General features: G+C 42.9%; 1 protein-coding gene across 2 annotated transcripts in view; it reads left to right on the top strand.

Annotated features, from left to right (window-relative positions):
* Nucleotides 1-19,936, top strand: part of NEMP2 (nuclear envelope integral membrane protein 2) — a 28,799-nt gene extending 8,863 nt beyond the window's left edge. For both annotated transcript variants that reach the window (XM_055571931.1, XM_055571932.1), the window contains exons 2-9: nt 437-552; nt 8,062-8,293; nt 8,443-8,515; nt 9,855-9,948; nt 10,767-10,881; nt 12,730-12,958; nt 17,840-18,016; nt 18,715-19,936. In XM_055571931.1, the coding sequence (XP_055427906.1) occupies nt 437-552; nt 8,062-8,293; nt 8,443-8,515; nt 9,855-9,948; nt 10,767-10,881; nt 12,730-12,958; nt 17,840-18,016; nt 18,715-18,856 (1,178 nt within the window). In that variant the 3' untranslated portion in view covers nt 18,857-19,936. The remainder of the gene's footprint in view (nt 1-436; nt 553-8,061; nt 8,294-8,442; nt 8,516-9,854; nt 9,949-10,766; nt 10,882-12,729; nt 12,959-17,839; nt 18,017-18,714) is intronic.
* The last annotated feature ends 3,472 nt before the right edge of the window (nt 19,937-23,408 follow it).

A 23,408-nucleotide genomic window follows, 5' to 3' on the forward strand; every position in this document is an offset into this window, starting at 1 on the left:
CCCTCGTGTATTCCCTGCGTGCCATCCTCGTGAATGGCTAGACCACGTCCGTCGTTTCCCTCATCTCTGTGGATCTCGGCGCACTTGTCACCCCCACCCCCTGACTTCTAGGTCACTGCCCCCAGCTGTGGTCAGTGGTCCACTCACATTTCCTCCTCTCCGGGAAGCCTCTCAGTCCTTCCCCTCTCCTTCAAGATTGAAGATGTGCCTGTTCTCCTTGCTCTTACCATCCTTCCATCTGCCATATGACTATTGGTATTAGACTGTAATATTTTTGTCTCCTGCTAGGCTGGAAGGACTGAAGGACTGTAATTACTGCCTAGAATAATTTAATGTTCATAAAGTATAAAAGCAGCCATCATTAACCCTGTGAATAAAAAAGAAGATTTTGGGCAATTATATATTTAGGAAATATATTCTCTTTTCCATTTCTCAGTTTCTACGTGTAAAGCTTTGAAGGAGATGGATATAATTAAAGCTTCTGTGTCAGGCTGTTACTGCTACAATCAAAATTCCCAAGTGAAATGGAAGTATATATGGTCAACCGTGCAGGTAAGAACTTACTTTCAAATTATGTCTTAGGAACAGAGACTTTAAAGGTACTATTTCAGCAGTAGAAATAGACATAGAGCTTTTATATGACATAGAGCTATTACCAGTAGGAAAGCTGCCTGGGGAATCACACGGTAGTTCAAGCAGAGGGATGTGGTAGAAGCATAAACTCTCCATACTCTTCATCAGCCCTCCTTCATCCACTCCAAGTAAATACACTATATGTTGCAGTGTGCTTGCTGTTGAGACATGGCTCAGGGTAGCATCCTCTCATGTACTTCCAAAATCATTGCTGTCTCAGGCCTTTCTGTGTATATATATATATTATAGAAATTCTGAAGTTACCTCTGATCTCACATATGGTCAAGATAGTCATCCTGGAGTGCGAAGTCAAGTGGGCCTAGGAAGCATCACTACGAACAAAGCTAGTGGAGGTGATGGAATTCCGGTTGAGCTGTTTCAAATCCTAAAAGATGATGCTGTGAAAGTGCTGCACTCAATATGTCAGCGAATTTGGAAAACTCAGCAGTGGCCACGGGACTGGAAAAGGTCAGTTTCAATTCTAATCCCAAAGAAAGGCAATGCAAAAGAATGCTCAAACTACCACACAATTGCACTCATCTCACACGCTAGTAAAGTAATACTCAAAGTTCTGCAAGCCAGGCTTTGATAATACATGAACCATGAACTTCCAGATGTTCAATCTGGATTTAGAAAAGGCAGAGGAACCAAAGTTCAAATTGCCAATATCCACTGGATCATAAAAAAAGCAAGAGAGTTCCATAAAAACATCTACTACTGCTTTATTGACTATGCCAAAGCCTTTGACAGTGTGGATCACAAGAAACTGTGGAAGATTCTGAAAGAGATGGGAATACCAGACCACCTGACCTGCCTCTTGAGAAATCTGTATGCAGGTCAGGGAGCAACAGTTAGAAGTGGACATGGAACAACAGACTGGTTCCAAATAGGAAAAGGAGTACGTCAAGGCTGTATATTGTCACCCTGCTTATTTAACTTGTATGCAGAGTACATCATGAGAAACGCTGGGCTGGAAGAAGCACAAGCTGGAATCACGATTGCCAGGAGAAATAACAATAACCTCAGATATGCAGATGACCCCACCCTTATGGCAGAAAGCAAAGAAGAACTAAAGAGCCTCTTGATGAAAGTGAAAGAGGAGAGGGAAAAGTTGGTTTAAAGCTCAACATTCAGAAAACGAAGATCATGGCATCTGGTCCCATCACTTCATGGCAAATAGATGGGGAAACAGTGGAAACTGGCTGACTTTATTTTTTTGGGTTACAAAATTGCTGCAGATGGTGACTGCAGCCATGAAATTAAAAGACACTTACTCCTTGGAAGAAAAGTTATGACCAACCTAGACAACATATTCAAAAGCAGAGACGTTACTTTGCTAACAATGGTCCGTCTAGTCAAAGCTATGGTTTTTCCAGTAGTTCTGTATGGATGTGAGAGTTGGACTAGTAAGGAAAGCTGAGCACCGAAGAATTGATGCTTTTGAACTGTGGTGTTGGAGAAGACTCTTGAGAGTCCCTTGGACTGCAAGGAGATCCAATCAGTCCATCCTAAAGGAAATCAGTCCTGAATGTTCATTGGAAGGACTGATACTGAAGCTGAAACTCCAATATCTTGGCCACCTGATGCGAAGAATTGACTCATTTGAAAAGATCCTGATGCTGGGAAAGATTGAAGATGGGAGGAGAAGGGGACGACAGAGGATGAGATGGTTGAATGGCATCACCGACTCAATGGACATGAATTTGAATAAACTCTGGGAGTTGGTGATGGACAGGGAGGCCTGGCATGCCGCAGTCCATTGGGTCACAAAGAGTTGGATGCGACTGAACTGAACTGAAGTGCCAGGAATTATTCTAAGTTCTCAGGATCCATAAGTGAACAAAATGGATCTCTGCTCCTGTGATGTTAGCACTCTGAGGAATGGTGGAGTAGCTGGGGCAGTAGGGCAGGGTTAGCCATATGTGTAAAAGAGGAGAAAATTATAAAACTGGTAAGTGCTATGAAAAAAAGAAAATGTAGAGTAAGAGAAGTAGAACGAGAGAAGCAGGGGCAAGTTGCAGTATTGAAAAGAGTGGTTGGGGGAGTTCTCATCGGAAAGGTGAAATTCAAGTACGATTTCAGTGGTGTGAGTCACCCAGCTGGAAATCTGAGGAAAGCGTGTTTCCAGCTGGGGCAGAGCTGGGGCATCATCTTCATCAGTGGGCATTTGGTGCTGCTTTGTATCATTCCTGATAACGTTCACCACTTTGGTCACTTGAGAAAAGGAAAGATAAGCATCTGAATGCAGAGTTCCAAAGAATAGCAAGAAGAGATAAGAAGGCCTTCTTCAGGGATCAATGCAAAGAAATAGAGGAAAACAACAGAATGGGAAAGACTAGAGATCTCTTCAAGAAAATTAGAGATACCAAGGGAACATTTCTTGCAAAGATGGGCTTGATAAAGGACAAGAATAGTATGGACCTAACAGAAGCAGAAGATATTAAGAAGAGGTGGCAAGAATACACAGAACTGTACAAAAAAGATCTTCATGACCCAGATAATCACGATGGTGTGATCACTGACCTAGAGCCAGACATCCTGGAATGTGAAGTCAGGTGGGCCTTAGAAAGCATCACTACGAACAAAGCTAGTGGAGGTGATGGAATTCCAGTTGAGCCGTTTCAAATCCTGAAAGATGATGCTGTGAAAGTGCTGCACTCAATATGCCAGCACATTTGGAAAACTCAGCAGTGGCCACAGGACTGGAAAAGGTCAGTTTTCATTCCAATCCCAAAGAAAGGCAATGCCAAAAATGCTCAAACTACCACACAGTTGCACTCATCTCACATGCTGCTGCTGCTAAGTCGCACATGCTAGTAAAGTAGTGCTCAAAATTCTCCAAGCCAGGCTTCAGCAATACGTGAACCGTGAACTTCCTGATGTTCAAGCTGGTTTTAGAAAAGGCAGAGGAACCAGAGATCAAATTGCCAAAATCCGCTGGATCATGGAAAAAGCAACAGAGTTCCAGAAAAACATGTATTTCTGCTTTATTGACTATGCCAAAGCCTTTGACTGTGTGGATCACAAGAAACTGTGGAAAACTCTGAAAGAGATGGGAATACCAGGCCACCTGATCTGCCTCTTGAGAAATCTGTATGCGGGTCAGGAAGCAACAGTTAGAAGTGGACATGGAACAACAGACTGGTTCCAATTAGGAAAAGGAGTACGTCAAGGCTGTATATTGTCACCCTGCTTATTTAACTTGTATGCAGAGTACATCATGAGAAACGCTGGACTGGAAGAAACACAAGCTGGAATCAAGATTGCCGGGAGAAATATCAATAACCTCAGATATGCAGATGCCACCACCCTTATGGCAGAAAATGAAGAGGAACTAAAGAGCCTCTTGATGAAAGTGAAAGAGAAGAGTGAAAAAGTTGGCTTAAAGCTCAACATTCAGAAAACGAAGATCATGGCATCCGGTCCCATCACTTCATGGGAAATAGATGGGGAAACAGTGGAAACAGTGGCAGACTTTATTTTTGGGGGCTCTGCAGACTGCAGCCATGAGATTAAAAGACGCTTACTCCTTGGAAGGAAAGTTATGACCAACCTAGACAGCATATTCAAAAGCAGAGACATTACTTTGCCAACAAAGGTCCGTCTAGTCAAGGCTATGGTTTTTCCTGTGGTCATGTATGGATGTGAGAGTTGGACTGTGAAGAAGGCTGAGCGCCGAAGAATTGATGCTTTTGAACTGTGGTGTTGAAGACTCTTGAGAGTCCCTTGGAGTGCAAGGAGATCCAACCAGTCCATTCTGAAGGAGATCAGCCCTGGGATTTCTTTGGAGGGAATGATGCTAAAGCTGAAACTCCAGTACTTTGGCCACCTCATGCGAAGAGTTGACTCACTGGAAAAGACTCTGATGCTGGGAGGGATTGGGGGCAGGAGGAGGAGAGGACGACAGAGGATGAGATGGCTGGATGGCATCACTGACTCGATGGACGTGAGTCTGAGTGAACTCCAGGAGTTGGTGATGGACAGGGAGGCCTGGCGTGCTGCGATTCATGGGGTCACAAAGAGTTGGACACGACTGAGCGACTGAACTAACTGAACTGAAGGTGTCTATCAGTTTGCAGTTTTACTACTACAAAATGACTATCCTCACCTCTGTGGTGAATGAGTATTTTGAGGGGATAATTTGAGACTAGGTATATATTCTGTTGCTCATCAAACTTTCACCCTCTAGTTTTATTATCCATTGATGATGCTTGCCTAAATCAGTCATCGTCACAGTGTTTATCAAATGGTGATTTTCTAATTCCATTATTCCTTCTACAGTTGGCATTCTTCCTTAAGGAAGAGTTTATCTCTCCAATTTTATTTAGATCCATATAGTCTCATGGATTGCCAGTTCATTCACTGGACTACAGTTGATTACTTGTGTTATTTATTTTTATATTCATATAATCCTGGATTTGGCCAGTAAGAGCCCCTTCAAACTAGCTCCTATGACTTTTACCTTGTGCTTATCATTATTTGAGCACTTCTTTACCTTCTGGCAAATAGGATGTTCCCAGGCTTACCCTGTGATTTCTTAGACCCGGCTCTGGAGTCATATATTTTCTGAGGAGCCTTAAGTGTTAAGTGTGCTCATCACTACTGGGTATCATTGTCAAATGTATGTGGACACACATAGGCATCCATACTCCTGTACACATAACTGTTCTTCCTTCCTTTCTTCCTTACTGTCTGTCAAAAACCATGCATTCTTATCTCTCCAGTACCACCGGATTCTAGCGTCTTCGTCCTTTCTATCTCTGTAACTCTCTTCTTGGATTGTGAGAAACCTGATTCCCATTATCCTCAATATATTTTCCTATTCCTAGAGTAATTTCAGAGTTGCTAAGCCATACTGTTGTGAAAAGCAAACCTAGTAACAAGAACTCAGCATTTGTTTACAATGTTTCATCCTCATAGTTTGCACCATCTAAATACTAATGGGGTTACAAATCGAAATACTGTGCTCAAAAGTTACTTGGGTTCATGCATTCCCACCCATCTCCGTCAAATCTGGTTATATTATTCATATGGAATACATTTGTTCCTGTTTGTTACCATTGCAGAGTTTTTCCTCATTCTAGTTCATTTTATTGTCATTAGTTTTTGTAGTGTGTACAACATTAAAAGGGTACAATATTAAAGGCCCCAAAATCAAAACTACACAAAGATGTTCTCAAACAAGTGTCCCTCCATCTCATCCCTCTGACCCTTTCCCACTGGATACATGCAGGGAATCAGTTTTGGTATCTTTCCTGTGTTTCTTTTTGCAAAAGAAGCAGTGAGGCATATTTATAGATCATACTTAAAGCCACGAGGCTAAGCAGTGAGTTTAGATAGAGAAAAGGAAAGGATCAGTGACTGAGACTGGGTCAGTTTGCTATTAAGAGATCAGGGTTGGGGTGGGGTGTGCAGCGGAGGAGAGAGAGAAGGAAGATCAGGTTGAGGAGGAACCCCGGGAGCCCCAGGAAGTGCGACAGGGAAGAGCGGGGGAGGGCCCAGCCTTGCTGGACTCTGATCATGGGTCAGATAGGATGACAGGGAATGCATTGACCGTTTGGTTTAGCAACATGGAGGTCGCTGGTGACCTTGTCAGGGACAGCCTGTTGGGAACGAAAGCCTGACTGAAGTGGCTAAAGACAGAAAGAGGGGAGAGGAACTGGAGAATGCAGAAAAATTTTATTGCAGTGGGAAGCGAGGAAAAGGGGTGATAGCTGGAGGGTAAAAGGAAGTTAGTAGAAGGTTTTCATGTGTGTTTTGTTTTTTTTTAAGAGAAAAATACTGGCATGTCTGTAAGCTGATAGGAATAGTCTAGTAAAGTGGGAAGAAGTTCTGGTGGGATGTCCTTGAGCAGCTGAGTGGGTCGGATCCAGGGCACAGGTTGGGAGCTTCTCTTTAGAATAGAGCATGTCAGTCTCCTTGTGGTGGAAATTTCCTCTGAAATACACAAGCTGGAAGCAGAGCATGTGCCTGCAGGTGCCGACAGGTGGGGAGATATAGGGGTAGGCCTGTCCGGGTTCTCTTCGATCTCTTCCGTTCTCTGTGAAGTTGGAAGGATCCTCAGCCAAGAGTGAGGAGGGGGAGGAGTTACTGGGGTATTGAGGACGGAGAAGCTGTGAGGTTGGGGTTGAAGTGAAGGGAAGAGTGACTGGACAGGAATGTGTGGTGTGATGGCAGGCAGCCCTCTGGTCCCACTTCAGGTTCCCAGACACGGATTTGAAGAGAGCACTGCCGGTTTTGCCAGCACAATGGTGCAATTGCAGAAGTGGGAAAGGTGGAGGGTTGAATTTTGCGAGTGACTGTGACAGAGCATAAGGGGTACAGACTAGGATACATGGAGGGAGTGTCTCATGATGAGCGATCGTGGAGCTCAGTGGGAGAAAAAGGGGCTGAGGCCACCCAGGGTGCGGAGGAGGGGAGAGACGCTTGATCTCTGCTGGGTCCATGCTTGCTGGCAGCCGGGAGTCAGCGGGGCACGCTGGAAAGATAGGTGGTGGTTGTCTAGTGGGGTGCATTTCATGCAGCCTGTATTTGGGGCTGCAGTTTGGGACTGACAGGATCTAGCCTGTGGCCGCGAGAGTGATTACCTGAGGTGTGTGGAGAACAGGAGCTGTAAGAGGGGAGAAGTTCGGAGAACCAAGAGGCCAGGATGTTGGAAGGACAGGATGTGTGTATTGTGTAAATTTAGTCCCAGAGACGTATAACAGGAAGTAGTATTTGGAGAGCAACGGTGAGCCAGGAGCTGAAGTCCCAAGAGGTTTGGGGTGTAGGTGGACAGATTGTGGGTGGTACCACCTGATGCCTGAGACTCAGGGCTGCTGCTCTCACTCCCCTTCTCAGGCTCGCCCTCTCCTTGGACAAGGAAGAAAGAGAGGGATAAAGGCAGCAGCAGAGTGTCGTTTATGGTCCCTGGGCTGTTGGCCTCTGCTCGGCGTTCTAGATGGCGCTTTGCTGTGGGAGTTGAGTAGGACCTGGGGTTGGGTCCCTCTTCAAAGGACATGGTGACAGAAGCTTGAATCACATGCTCAGCTGGTCCGGAAGACAGAAATGTTTTTTTCTCAGTCACAGTGGAAACAGTGGAGAGAGAGATCCTCTTCTCATGAGGTTTATAACCCAGTAGTTGCTGCCCGTTATTTTCTCTCATCTGTTTTCATGTGGCCTTTGGTCACAGTAAGCTGCTGGAAGAAGGCGTTAAATCAGCCACAACTCGGGAGGAAGCATCCACCCTCAGAAGCATACGTGGTCCCGTATGTGTTGGCTACACCAGAAATCCAGGTCCATCCCTGGGATCAGAATGTGACCAAGTACTCTGAGTGTTCTTTACTCACCCAGTTTTGGGCTCTCTTTATTCTTTTGCTCATAATTTTGAGAAGCTGATAAGAAGTTTTAACTTCTCTGTTTGTAAATTTGTTGATTCTCGTTTCATAGGTGAAAATTAACAGTTCAGACCTGTTCAGTGTTGTATATATCACAGAAAGGTATAATTGCCAGTATCCAGAAACCATTCTATCCATCATCAGATGTATGATTCATAACTTTTGGACACCAGAGGAGTCTAATGATACAACCATCACCATCCATCCATATGGACAGACTGTGTGTTTCTCTGTGAAGCCAGCCGGGAAGATCTTTATCTATACGATAAGTGTGAAACAAAACAGTAAGTCTGTTTTTATTATACGTGACTTTCTGGTTCAGCTTTTCTGGAGTGACATTTCAGTAAGCTGCCTGTCTTTCACTGACTGCATTGACACAGAATCCTCGTTTGTCGTGTATCTGTGTTTGTTTGTTTGTTTGTTTTTGCTCCAGTTGTGGATTTCAAGCTCGTCTTTGTGTTTGTGGTGGGCATCTTCCTCTTCTTTTACGCAAAGACCTTGAGTCGGTAAGTATTCATTTTTACTTGTTTAATTTTGTGAGTCAAAAAGGGTAGAACAGGAGGATTCCCTGCTGGTCCAGTGGTTAGGACTCTGGGCTTTCACTGCCAAGGGCCCGGGCTCAGTCCCTGGTCAGAGAACTGAGATGGCATAAGCCACAGGGCGTAGCCGGGAAGGGAAAAAAAAGAGTAGGACACTTTTGACCTTGTGCTAAATGTTTCCATACTAGTTGTAGTTCTTGCTTTAGGTTTTGCCAACAACAGGTCTCAAGATAGTTTTGAAAAGGTTTTTAAAACCAGTGAGAGTTCTTTGTATAACGTGGCATGTTCCGGTTACACCGTGTTTGCACATGCATTATTTTGTATCATGTATCAGCATACATTATTTTAACTGATTTGTTTCTCTTAACAACTGTGTGAGCTCTGGATGATGATTCTCATTTTATGGATGAGAAAATCAGCATCCATCATCACAAGACTAGCCTTGCCAGGGCTGAGATTCACACTCAGGTTTTCTGATGCCGTGCCTCTCTCTCTTACATTTGTACCACCTCCTGGATTTGTGACTCTGATACAGAAGGTTGGATTTAACATATTATCCTGATGCTTTCTTTCTTATAACTTCTTTTTTGAAAAATTTCTTTTCAGTAATATTTTACTTCTGGACTTGCTATTCTGAACATTGTTTATTTTTGAGCTTTTCATTAGAGCCTCACAGTGTGTATTTAATGTCCTCCATGGTCTTAATAAACTATATGTTGCTTGCATAACCTGAAGAGTAAAGCTTGGACTCAGAGGAGCTGGGCTGCAAGCCTGAATCCTCCCAACTGGCAGATACTGACTGGAGGAAGGTCTTTAACTTCTTGGTGCCTGGGTTTCCTCCCACGTAAAACTGAGACATGGATAGCTATTGCACATGAAGTAGGAAATGGCACCCCACTCCAGTATTCTTGCCTGGAAAATCCTGGCAGGCTACAGTCCATGGATCGCAAAAGAGTTAGACATGACTGAGCAGTTGAGCATACACGTAGCTCCTAGACAGGGCTATTGTGAATGCATGTAAAGCTCTCAGACAAGTGCCTGCCGCATGATAGGTGCTCCAGTAATTACTGTTGGACCAGATTCTGAACACAGGAGATAACTCAGACGTTCTGTTCTGAGTCAGTGGCAAGCTATTTACCATAAATTTCAAGTAGAGATTTCACTTTTTAAGAGTATAGGATATAATTACAGCTGGCATCTTAGTTTTTCCTCTTAGTATTCTTTATGGCTTCTGTCAAATTCCACGTTTCTAATACTGAAAGTGTGACTTGGCATTTAAATGACTTTTTTCTGCTTGTCTTGACAGAAGCCCTGTTTTCTTTTACTCTTCGGGGACTGTGCTAGGTGTTCTAATGACATTAGTCTTTATCCTGTTGCTGGTGAAAAAGTTCATTCCTAAGGTAGGTATATCAGGTACAGATGAATTAAAAAATGGAAATCATTATATTATAAACATGAAAAATTGATTAAAATTAATTCATGTTTACTATGACAGTTCCTAATTTCTACATTGTATAAACTGGCTTAAATTGTGTCTTTTCTTAAGAGATTCTATTTTCATTTGTTACAATGTATAGGTTTCAGTATTACATTTTGGCCATACTTTTTTTGAGACCCTTTTATTTTCTAGATAGTGCATCGTTCTTATGAGTGATGGGGACTCATCCTATGCTGAATGAAAATTTCTCTTGGCATAGTTGAGGAATGTCATGATGCTGAACCATCAGGGCCTTGAATAACAGTGTTGCAACACCTGGGGATTTCTCCATCGTTATTAGTTCCCCCAAAACATCTTCCATAAAAGAATGGCCTGCACTTAGTTGGGGATACATATGTATTAGTTCATGATGCTAATGTTGGGTTTACTCTGATGAAAGCCTATAACACCAGCATTATTTTGAGATAAATTTATTCTTTAGAACAATGTTTCTCCAACTGTAACGTACATGCAAGTCACCTGGGGTCCTGTTGAAGTGCAGTCTCTGACTCAGGAGTCTGCTGTGGGCCTGAGAATCTTAGTTGCCACCAGATTCCTAATGACACTGAAGCTCCTGGTGCATGGACCATACCTGTAGTGAGACTTGAGAAGAGTGTCTTGTCTTGACTTCAGCGTAGTTTGATATACAGATTTCAAATACAAAGGGTTTTATTTGTTTACTTCTACTTTATGAGCGTGAATGAACCAAAAACCATGTGATCTATTTTCTTCCGCACACAGTATAGCACCTTTTGGGCTCTAATGCTTGGTTGTTGGTTTGCTTCAGTTTATATTCTGGGGCAACTGATGGAAGAGCTGAAGAGACTGTGGTATGAAGGCAGAATATGTGTATTAGGTAGGTAAAGATTTAAAAAATACAGTCTGTTATTGGTAAAGCTGAAAAGTACAGCCAGGGGCCCTCTCTTGACATATGCTCTAGCATTCAGATTTTCATTTTGAACGAAGAAGAAGAACTGTTAAAAATAATCTTTTATTCCCACAGTTGGTGGTTTCAGTTCATTAGATATCATTTTAGACTATTTCTCTTTGACATTCTTCTTAGTTTTCTACTCTGATGATCAAAAGAGCAAAACAGCACTTGCCCTTTTTGACTGCATATGCTTTTAAATTGCAGTTAATAACCACCTCTGAATTGTAATGAAAAAATTGCTCTAAAATGCAACTCTTTATTTCTGTTTCTTAATGTATTTGTTACAAAAGGTAAGAAATTGTAAATATAAATGACCAATGAAAACTTGACTTTTAGAGACCGACTTGTTATTGTCATTTAAAAGAACAAAAATACCAACTTTTTAGAGTGTTTTAATTGGGAAATAACAGAATGGGAGAATCCATTTTTTCCTAACCTCTTAGTGCTGAATTTCTCATATAAGTACTCCCACCCAAAGCAAAAGCAATCGATTTTTGTTTCCCTTGAAGCTTTTATGTTTTTAGTCCATTTTTCTTTTTATAGTAAAGTATTTTCAAAGTAAATTACTTCTGCTATGGTGTGTTTCTTTAAATACTTGACTTAATACTTATATAAGGCAAGAACATGTTCCTCTATAGTTCAATTACTAAATCTTAAAAAATTAATAGTTACATAAGATTATCTGTTACCTAGGCCATGTTCAGATTTCCTAAACATCCTTGATGTTTGGTTTTATAAGGTAGGATATAGTCCAGAATCACATTTTGCATATATTGTGTCCCTTAAGTCCTTTAATCCATAACAGGTTTCTGGTTTGGGGTCCCCCCCCCCCCATCTCAGTGATATGCTGAAGAGACCAAGTTAGTTGCCCTACAGCATGTTCCACTTTCTGGGTTTCTCTGATTATTCCTTTGTGGTTTAATTTAACTTGTTTCTCTCCTGTATCTTATATAAGCTGGAAATTGGGTCTTGAGACTTGCTTAGATACAAATGAAATGCTCACTGAATACCTGAGAAGTGATGTGCTTTCAACATTGGATCGCCACTTGTCCCTCTGTTCATAGCACAGAAGCTGAGCACCAGAATGCAAGGGTGATAGCTGATCCCTTCACTGTAAAATCACACTTTGATTTAGTGATTAGAAAATTAAAAATGGGTTTTGTGGCAGACTATGACATACACTAAGGCTTATTCCTGACCAAAGCAGCTGTGATAACATCTGTCCTCTATGACTCTGGGCCAGAAAAAAAGGTATACTTATGTATTATAATAATGTATTATTATACATCCTTCGGAGAAGGCAATGGCACCCCACTCCAGTACTCTTGCCTGGAAAATCCCATGGACGCAGGAGCCTGGTAGTCTGCAGTCCATGGGGTCGCTAAGAGTCGGGCACGACTGAGCGACTTCACTTTCACTCTTCACTTTCGTGCATTGGAGAAGGAAACGGCAACCCACTCCAGTGTTCTTGCCTGGAGAATCCCAGGGACGGGGGAGCCTGGTGGGCTGCGGTCTATGGGGTCGCACAGAGTTGGACACGACTGAAGCGATTTAGCAGCAGTAGCAGCAGCATACATCCTTAAGTACTGCAGAGGCCACCTAGCATCTCACAGGGGAGGAATAACTAGCCCTAAATGCATTTTTCACCTTCACTGGGGAAAGAAAAATGCAGGTGTTCTGATAGGTTCTTAGCTCTAAGTCGTGACCGCCAGGTTGTTCCCATAACTTTGCAGATTTGGCGTTACGTTATTGTACATCTTTCTGCTCTTACAGGCTACATCTTGGCAGTTGGCTGTGTCAGCTTTGCTGTCTGCTACAAGCACGGGCCCCTGGTGGAGGAGAGGAGCGTGGCGCTCCTGGCGTGGCTGCTGCGGCTCCTGGCCCTGCTGCTGGTGTACATGGGGGTATCCGCGCCCCAGTTCGCCTGCACGGCCGCCCTGCTCCTCTTCCTGTCATCTGGGAGTCGGCGCTATCCGTGGAGCGCGCTCGCCTGTGTCGGGAGGTATGTGGCCTCTTTTCTTTCCTCCATCATAAGTTTGATGTTTTGAGCTCTGGTTTTATTTATTCTTTGGGGGAATTTTTTGGACACGTCTTATTTGATATCACAATTCACTCCACTTCATCTGGAGATTTCAGATTTCCCTCTGAGAAGGGGGTAAGATTAGAGAATGTAAGTGCCTGATCCAAACTCCATTGCTAGCCGTCATTAGCCCCCGATTACCAGGTAATGACGGCTCACCCAGAATTCACTGAAATCCGTGACAGATTACTTGGGCGTGGCGTCCCATAACAGTTTACATTTCCTTTCTTTTGGGCCCAAGGACTGCTTTGGGGCTACTTGTGCTTACAAGATACGAGGGGACAGAATTGAATAACAAATTGTTGAAAGTTACAATTTATATAGTCAGGACTTTCTTTTTCCTTAGGTTTTAAGAGAAGGCTTAAATGTCCCTCAGCCATGGAGTCTGAGCACCTGTCCTGTGCCAGGCGCAGGGGAAGGGCTGGCCCTGCCCTGGAGGTGTGCTCGCTCAGACATGGGCGTGTTGGTGCTACAGCAAGTGTTCAGACAGGCCTGCCCGTCTCAAGTATGCCTGCTTAGTCACTCGCTTGTGCCCAACTCTTTGCGATCCTATGGACTGTAGCCCGCCAGGCTTCTCTGTTCATGGGGATTCTCCAGGCAAGAATACTGGAGTGGGTTGCCATTTCCTCCTCCAGGGGATCTTCCCGACCCAGGAATTGAACCCAGGTCTCCTGTGACGCAGGCAGATTCTTTACCACTGAGCCATTGAGGAAACCCACCCACAAAGTGTAGCATGTAGAAAAAGTTCAGGAAAGTTCCTGGAAAAGAAACTAATGGGCTGAATCCTAATGAATCAAAACAGCCAGATGAATAAGTGTAGGAAAGGCCTTCCTGATAGGGAGAAAGCCCCATTTGCTACCATCCCAGAGCAGGCGAGTGAAGTGGATGTGGAGGCCTCGCAGGCAGTGCTGGAGAATCTAATCTGGTCCTGTACGTGGTGGAGGCACTGCCCTGTCTGCATGTCAGGCCATGCACTCTGACTGCTGCCCAGGCAGGAGTTAGAAATAAATGCTTGGGGCCCCAGAAGGTACCGAGTGAAGGATTCCAAGCAGAGGGAAGGCAGCAGTGAGACTGTGCAAAGTTCTGCAACTGCCCCAGAGAAATGGGGTCAGTTACCACTCAGCTGGAGCTGATGATTGCCATTTGGGAATATGGGCCTTGCCAGATCGCCTCGTTTTCTAGAAAAGCTGGGAATGTGGATCGAATATCAAGTCTTACGATTTTTAAATGGTGGCAACTAAAGAAAGGCAATGCCAAAGAATGCTCAAACTACCACACAATTGCACTCATCTCACACGCTAGTAAGGTAATGCTCAAGATTCTCCAAGCCAGGCTTCAGCAATACGTGAACCATGAACTTCCTGATGTTCAAGCTGGTTTTAGAAAAGGCAGATGAACCACAGATCAAATCGCCAACATCCGCTAGATCATGAAAAAAGCAAGAGAGTTCCAGAAAAACATCTATTTCTGCTTTATCAACTATGCCAAAGCCTTTGACTGTGTGGCTCGCAATAAACTGTGGAAAATTCTGAAAGAGATGGGAATACCAGACCACCCGACCTGCCTCTTGAGAAATCTGTATGCAGGTCAGGAAGCAACAGTTAGAACTGGACATGGAACAACAGACTGGTTCCAAATAGGAAAAGGAGTACATCAAGGCTGTATATTGTCACCCTGTTTATATAACTTATATGCAGAGTACATCATGAGAAAAGCTGGACTGGAAGAAACACAAGCTGGAATCAAGATTGCCGGGAGAAATATCAATCACCTCAGATATGCAGATGACACAACCCTTATGGCAGAAAGTGAAGAGGAACTCAAAAGCCTCTTGATGAAGGTCAAAGTAGAGAGTCAAAAAGTTGGCTTAAAGCTCAACATTTGGAAAATGAAGATCATGGCATCCGGTCCCATCACTTCATGGGAAATAGATGGGGAAACAGTGAAGACAGTATCAGACTTTATTTTTTTTTGGCTCCAATGTCACTGCAGATGGTGACTGCAGCCATGAAATTAAAAGACACTTGCTCCTTGGAAGGAAAGTTATGACCAGCCTAGATAGCATATTCAAAAGCAGAAACACTACTTTGCCAACAAAGGTCCTTCTAGTCAAGGCTATGGGTTTTCCTGTGGTCATGTATGGATGTGAGAGTTGGACTGTGAAGAAAGCTGAGGGCTGAAGAATTGATGCTTTTGAACTGTGGTGTTGGAGAAGACTCTTGAGAGTCCCCTGGACTGCAAGGAGATCCAACCAGTCCATCCTGAAGGAGATCAGCCCTGGGATTTCTTTGGAAAGAATGATGCTAAAGCTGAAACTCCAGTACTTTGGCCACCTCATGCGAAGAGTTAACTCATTGGAAGGGACTCTGATGCTGGGAGGGATTGGGATTGTCGTCCAAGGGGACGACAGAGGATGAGATGGCTGGATGGCATCACTGACTCGATGGACGTGAGTCTGAGTGACCTCCGGGAGTTGGTGATGGACAGGGAGGCCTGGCGTGCTGCGATTCATGGGGTCGCAAAGAGTCGGACACGACTGAATGACTGAACTGAACTGAACTAATATGAAAATAAAAGCACAATCAACAAGCCAGAATCCAAGCAGAAGCCACAGTCACTCATTGGGTGGTGCGATGGGGCCCATCTGTCTTTGGGTGCAGAGGGTGGAGGTTAAGGGCAGGTTTGGGGGCAGGAGACCAGTCATCAGATGTCACAGGGGTCCAGGCAAGAGGTGAGCAGGGCAGTGAGAGCCAGGCTAGAAGAGGGAGTTAGTGATTGTTCACGAGTTAAACTTGAGTGTGAGGAGGAGACTCTGTGCCAGCTGATAGTTTATGGATCTGCTGACTCCACGGGGGGTGACGTCACAGGGTTAAAGAGGCACCAGAGGCAGGGCAGGGCCTCTCTGCAGAGGATGCTGGCAAGGCTGCTGCCAGCTGCTTCTCTCTGCCCTGTCTCAGAGGCAGATGCTGACTGGGGCTCTTGGAGATCCCTCTGCCAGGAGGGGACTGGCCACTGCACACCGTTCAGGCCTCTCATCCCTTGTCTGGCTTGTGGACTGAGGAACCCAGGAGAATTCCTTCCACTTTCCTTGTCAACATCCACTACCCTGCCAAGAGCCGAGTGTGTTCTCTTTTTTGCACAGTGATCCTCTTATGCATTTGCTGTGCGTTTTCTTTAACACAGACCTAACAATCAAAATGGACTGTAACTTCGTCAACTTTTCATATTGCTGGTGAGTGATTATGTGAAGGATTAGGAAATAAAATAGGAACTCATAGGGTAAACAATAAGCCAAAGAAACAATACTTTGATCGTACAGTACTTTCTAGTTTACAAAGAGCTGTTTGAATACATTTTGATAATATATGGTGTTATTATTTTATCTCTGTCGAACACTTACTGTAGGCTGTTCACTGTGCTAAGCATTTGACAAAAAGTAATGTTTTTCATCTGTCCAATGACCTCCTGAGGTAGACGGATGTTGCTTTAACTTTTCTTCCATGTGAGCAAAGTGAGGCTCAGAACTGTGAAGGAGCTGCCCAGCTCACACAGTGGGTAAACCTCACAGCTGAAAGCGTGTCCCTGTCTTGTGCTCTGAGCCCAGGCATTTTCCTCCATGGAGACCAGGCTAGGTGTTCAGTGTTCAGAAGAGGAGGAGGAGATAATGTCAGTGGCTCCCTAATCCAGTTTATCAACCAGCAGACGAGCTGTAAAAGTTTACAGATTCTCAGGCCCCAAACCTCAAGAAAGCAAACATACGTTAAAACACCTCCTGGTGATTTTGTTGCTCATTTGTATTTGGGAATCTCTGGTTAAATTTTAAACCACCTAAAACATTTTTTTAAAACTCACTGATAAATACATGTGTTAAAACCTCTTCATCATTACCATTCTTTATGAGATTCTTCTCTCTAGGACTGTTTTGGTTGGAAAAAAGTTCCATTTGTGAGCCCCTCCATATGTAGCAAAAGAATAATGATTTTAATATTATGAATTACTGTGTGTACAGGACCCTTGTACTCGGGGGAGGTGTGTTTACTTCCTCTGAGGTTAGTCAGCATCTCCACCACTAGGTGGAGGCCATACCCCGCGGATCTTCCCAGCTTCTCTGTTTAGACTCAGTGGCAAGTGATTCTGCTGGGTCTCCATAAAAGGTCATCTCAAAGGTTTGCTGCTGTTGGTGCCCAAGAAAATCAGCAGGGCAGGCAAAAAGAAGCCAGGTTTTTAATTGCCTGATTTGAAATCACCGAGGAAGAAAAATACAATTATGTCTCTATCAGAAATTGATGCTCAGGACTTCTTGGTGATCCAGTTGGCTAAGGCTTTACACTTCCAATGCAGGAGGCCCAGGCTCAGTCCCTGGTTGGGGAACTAGATCCCACATGCCGCAGCTAAAGATCCCATGGGCTGCAGTGAAGATGCCACAGCCAAAAAAAAGAGAAAAAGGATCCTTAGGACATTATTTCAGCTGGTCCAGCAAGAGGGGGAATGTGCAGTTAGGCCCAAATTACACGTTCTATAAACTTCAATTGGGATAACAAGAGAAATAAGTATAGTATGATATAGAGGAAGTTAAGAATTATTACTTTCTTTTTTTTAATTTTATTTTATTTTTAAACTTTACATAACTGTATTAGTTTTGCCAAATATCAAAATGAATCCGCCACAGGTATACATGTGTTCCCCATCCTGAACCCTCCTCCCTCCTCCCTTTCTAAGACATGTATTTTTATAAATCTTAAGAGTTGAGTTGAGCGACCAGATATGGTCAGGAATCTAGCAACCAAATGCTGCCTGTTTTAGGAAAATGAAGAAATGGTTTACATCAGAGAAGCTGGCGGTGAAGTTTCTTACTGAAGATGAGTACAAGGAACAAGCTGATGCAGCCACAACCTGCGCCCTGGAGGAGCTCCGCCAGGCCTGCCGCAGCCCCGGCTTCCCGTCCTGGCTGGCGGTCTCCAGGCTTCAGGAGCCGAAAAAGTAAGCCTTGCCCCGCTGCCCACACCACAGCTGGGTTGGCGTTACCCCGGAAATAACATGGCAGTTTGGACCAGGTACTTAAGGCTAGAAACACAGCTTCCCGAGTAACATAACATGGAAGCTATCGAGCTTCTTTGGCTTCAGTGCTCTGCATTGCACCGTAGAACTGCCAGGGTCGGAGTAAATGTTGATCTGATGTATTATATAGGGAAGGCCATAAAGACGACTCATAGGAGAAGGGAGACAGAATGGGATGCGTCATCTGCTTCTCATGCGTTAGGGCTGGAAACTCATTTATAAAGTTCACCAAGAAAGAAAGCTCTGCCCCAGCCTCTTTTCTTTACTGTTTTTCCTTCTTCATTGCTTTATCCAAACAGCAGTGCCCTCAAATTAAAAATCGAAGGGGGAAAGACACTGAAATAGTAAATAATACATTTAATAAGAGAGAAAAGGAATTAGAAAACTGGAGCGGGTCTGTTTCGCAGCACCTGGGCTTTCCAGTCTGCCTGCTTCCTGATCCTTTCCTGCACGTCTGGAGGAGCACACAGCCATTCCTGTTCTCATGCCCACTGTGCAAATGCCATCCTGTACTGATGCAAAGCCAAGTTTAATTAAGGGGGATAAGTAGCCAGGGAACGTGTTATCTTCCAAATAAAGCTTTCTGTGATAACATTAACTTTATTTAAAACAAATACTAGGTTTGCAGACTTTGTTCTGGGAGGAAGCCACTTGTCGCCTGAAGAAGTGAGGCTCCATGAAGAACAGTATGGCCTTGGAGGTGCCTTCTTGGAAGAGCAGCTTTTTAACCTGAGGACTCCTGACAGTCAGCCTGCACAGTGACTTCATCCTGGACAAGGAAGTGGGCATGGGCAGGCGGGCAGAACTGTCCAAGGAGCAGTGGCCAAAGCACTCGCCACAGAGAAACATCAAACCATACTGGAAAGGAAAGCTAAACTTCACTGAAGATAACTGATCCTTCTTGGTCAGTTCTGTGTGTTGTCCTGTAGGTGGCTGCTGAGATTGTGTGACGGTCATTATCACTTTCCTTGAATGAAGACTCTCGTTAGGAACAAGGGAATCGTGTTGATCTTCAAAGGTCCAATTAATGTGAATAAGTTCCTTGTCAACTCCAGGGCATTAAAGCCTCTCTTAAACCCCAGAACCTGCAATAAAATAGTGCACTGCTCTTCCCACCTGTTATCAGTGTAAGGGCTGGAAGAGACCTGGGATATGCTGGACCAATGTTTTCCAAAGTGTAGTCCACAGGATGCCTCAGCGTTAGCAGGTAAGGGATCCTGAGGTCAACCGAGATGGATGCTGCAGGACTTCTCAGAGCCTTTAGTAATGCTGATGCATGTTGCGTGAACCTCCTGAAGAGGAGAAATGGTGTGAAACAGTCTCTGACTTAATTTGAAAACAGAACCCTTCTTTATGAGATTAATATTCCTTGGACAGAATGTTTAGAAAATGCTGATGGTGGAGGAATGGAGACTTGGGAAAGTTAAATAACTTATCCAAGACTACAGAGATTTTTAGAGGCAGCCCTGGGACTAGAACTCCAGCCCTGCTGCTTCCTATGATTCAGGTAGAAGAGACTTTTAGAAGCAAGCTGAGGGGCCACCTCTCCACAGCCTTGGGTCTTACACTATTGGTGACGTATTTTTTTACTTTTTATAATACCCAAGTAACTGATAACTTCAGTAAAGAGAAACATTTCCTAAGGTTATATTTAAAGTTTTGACAAGACTTTTATAGACATATATTAAAGATTAGAAGTTAGAATTACTTTTCTAAATTTTTGTGTGTGCGTTGAAATTGTTGAACTACTTTTTGTATTTCTTTGTATGTTGAAATTTAACCTCAAGTTTACTGGCCTGTTTTTTAAAATTGTGCAATTATATATAACAATTTCCTACAAAACAGATTTGTGTTCTTCCTTATAGAGAACAGATCTTTCTTTTTCTTGATTCATAATGTTAATTCTGGAGTGAAGTGAGGGACTGATGGTGAGCTTTGACGCTGAGTAAAAGAGGCCAAAACGTAGGTGTGAGGAAAGATCTGAATGTGGCACAGCAAGCCAGGGGTTAAGATGTTGTTGAATTGATTCTCTTTAAGAATCAAACATGGACTCTTCTGCTATGGGGGGCCCTTGAGGAGTAGCCACATAAAGGACAAGACATCTCCTGTCTCTCGTCTGCATTGAGTAAAGGGGTTCTGCCCTCCTCAGGTGGTTGGCACGGGCTCTGTGCCTCGTGCCACCATGGGCATGTGGCTGGGAAGCACAGGGGAACCTTCGTTGTGTTCCTGCTTCCACGGGCTGCCTCGTAAAAGCTCACTGTTGCTAGCAAATTGGACTGGTGGGCACCAGCATATGTGGGTGAGAGGTAGTGTAGGTGGCCATGTGTAAATAATCATATCATTCTATATTATTCTTTAAAGGTTTTACAACATATATCACAAAAATTGCTTTGTGAACTAGTTGTTTAGTTTGCCCGTAATACATAGGGCTGAATTACAAGAGAGTGTCCATCTGACATTTAGGACAGTATTTGAATTCATGACTTTTTTTTTTTTAATCTACAAATTTAAGAAATTCTAGATTTTAAGAGGTTTGGAATAGTTGATATCTAAACATGTGAAAGAGTTAAGACCCCCAGAATGGCATCAAGAAAAGACAAAGGATCTTATATTTTTCTGTATGTGATTATTACTCCAGAGTTTAGAGAAGTACAATGTTTAAATCGCTTTTTTTTTTGGTCCAACTGAAAGAAGGATCCTGTGCAAAAATAACATAATGGATGTGGAATTTTGAAGACTCCTACAGTGAGACAGGTATTTTTAGCTGACCCTAAGAGCCAGATGCTTTCTGTATTTTTTTATTTCCTCTTTTACATATTTTTAATATGTAATATTAAATATTAAAAATATTTTTAATAACTTATTGAGATATAATTTATATACACATCTATTTAGAGTGTACAGTTCATGATTCTTAATATATTCAGAGTTGTACAACCATTGCCATAATCAATTTTAGAACATTTCCGTCACTCTGAAAAAAACCACTGTGCCCGTCAGCAGTCACTCACTGCTTGGCCCCAGTCTTCTTTCCCGGAGCCACAGCACCTAGCAGTCTCCTCTCCACCTCTCTATATGTGCATATTCTGAACATTTCATATCAGTGCATGCATGCTGCTCTGTAGCTTCACTCAGTAGCCTCATACAATTTGTAGCTTTGGTTTCTGGCATTTTTCATTTAGTATAATATTTTTTTTAAACTTATTTATTTTTTAATTGAAGGATAATTGCTTTACAGAATTTTGTTTTCTGTCAAACCTCAACATGAATCAGCCATATGTGTATATATATATCCCCTCCCTTTTGAACCTCCCTCCCATCTGCCGCCCCATGCCTCCCCTCTAGGTTGGTACAGAGCCCCTGTTTGAGTTTCCTGAGCCATACAGCACATTCCTGTTGGCTATCTATTTGACATATGGTAATGTAAGTTTCCATGTTACTCTCTCCATACATCTCACCCTCTCCTCCCCTCTCCCCATGTCCGTAAGTCTATTCTCTGTGTCTGTTTCTCCATTGCTGCCCATTCTTCGGTACCATTTTTCTAGATTCCATATATATGCGTCAGAATACGATGTTCATCTAGCTCTTCCTGGCTTACCTCACTCTGTATAATAGGTTCTAGGTTCATCCACGTCATTAGAACGGACTCAAATGCATTCCTTTTTATGGCTGAGTAATGTTCCATTGTGTATATGTACCACAACTTCTGTATCCATTCATCTGTCAGTGGACATCTAGGTCGCTTCCATGTTCTAGCTATTGTAAATAGTGCTGGAGTGAACAATGGGATACCTGTGTCTTTTTCAATTTTTATTTCCTCAAGGTATATGCTTAGGAGTGGGATTGCTAGGTCATATGGGTGGTTTTATTCTTGTTTTTTAAGGAATCTCCATACCATCTTCCATAGTGGCTGTATCAATTTACATTCAACAGTGCAAGAGTGTTCCCTTTTCTCCACATCATCTCCAGCATTTATTGTTTGTGGACTTTTTGGTGATGGCCATTCTGACTGGTGTGAGGTGATATCTCATTGTAGTTTTGATTTGCGTTTCTCTAGTAATGAGCGATGTTGAGCATCTTTTCATGTGTTTGCTAGCCATCTGTATGTCTTCTTTGAAGAAACGTCTGTTTAAATATTTTCCCCACGTTTTGATTGGGTTATTTTGTTTTTCTGGTATCGAGTTGTATGAGCTGCTTGTATATTTTGGAAATTAATTCTTTGTCAGTTGTTTCATTTGCTATTGTTTTCTCCCATTCTGAGGGTTGTCTTTTCACCTTGCTTATAGTTTCCTTTGCTGTGCAAACGCTTTTAAGTTTAATCAGGCCCCACTTGTTTACTTTTGTTTTTATTTCCATTACTCTAGGAAGTTATGAGGATCTTGCTTTGATTTATGTCATTGAGCATTCTGCCTGTGTTTTCCTCTAAGAGTTTTATAGTTTCTGGTCTTACATTTAGGTCTTTAATCCATTTTGAGTTTATCTTTGTGTATGGTGTTAGGAAGTGTTCTAATTTCATTCTTTTACCTGTAGCTGTCCAGTTTTCCCAGCACCATTTATTGAAGAGGCTGTCTTTGCCCCATTGTATATATTCTTGCCTCCTTTGTCAAAAATAAGGTACCCATAGGTGCATGGGCTCATTTCTGGGTTTTCTACCTTGTTCTATTGGTCTATATTTCTGTTTTTATGCCAGTAGCATACTGTAGCTTTGTAATATAATCTGAAGTCAGGAAGGTTGATTCCTCCAGCTCCATTCTTCTTTCTCAAGGCTGCTTTGGCTGTTTGGGGTCTTTTGTTTCCATATGAATTGTGAAATTTTTTGTTGTAGTTCTGTGAAAAATGCCATTGGTAATTTGATAGGGATCACATTGAATCTGTAGATTGCATTTGGTAGTGTAGTCATTTTCACAATATTGATTCTTCCTACCCAGGAACATGGAATAGCTCTTCATCTGTTTATGTTGTCTATGATTTCTTTCATCAGTGTCTTATAATTTTCTGTGTACAGTTCTTTCGTCTCCTTAGGTAAGATTATTCCTAGATATTTCTTTTTGTTGCAGTGGTGAATGGGATTGATTCCTTAATTGCTCTTTCTGATTTTTCATTGTTAGTATGTAGAATGCAAGTGATTTCTGTGTATTGATTTTGTATGCTGCAACTTTGCTAAATTCACTGATTAACTCTAGTAATTTTCTGATACTATTTTTAGGGTTTTCTATGTGCAGTATTGTGTCATCTGCAAACAGTGAGAGCTTTACTTCTTTTCTGATCTGGATTCCTTTTATTTCTATTTCTTCTCTGATTGCTGTAGGCAGGA

The sequence above is a fragment of the Bubalus kerabau genome, chromosome 3 (assembly GCF_029407905.1).
Source record: "Bubalus kerabau isolate K-KA32 ecotype Philippines breed swamp buffalo chromosome 3, PCC_UOA_SB_1v2, whole genome shotgun sequence".
NCBI lineage: Eukaryota > Metazoa > Chordata > Mammalia > Artiodactyla > Bovidae > Bubalus > Bubalus kerabau.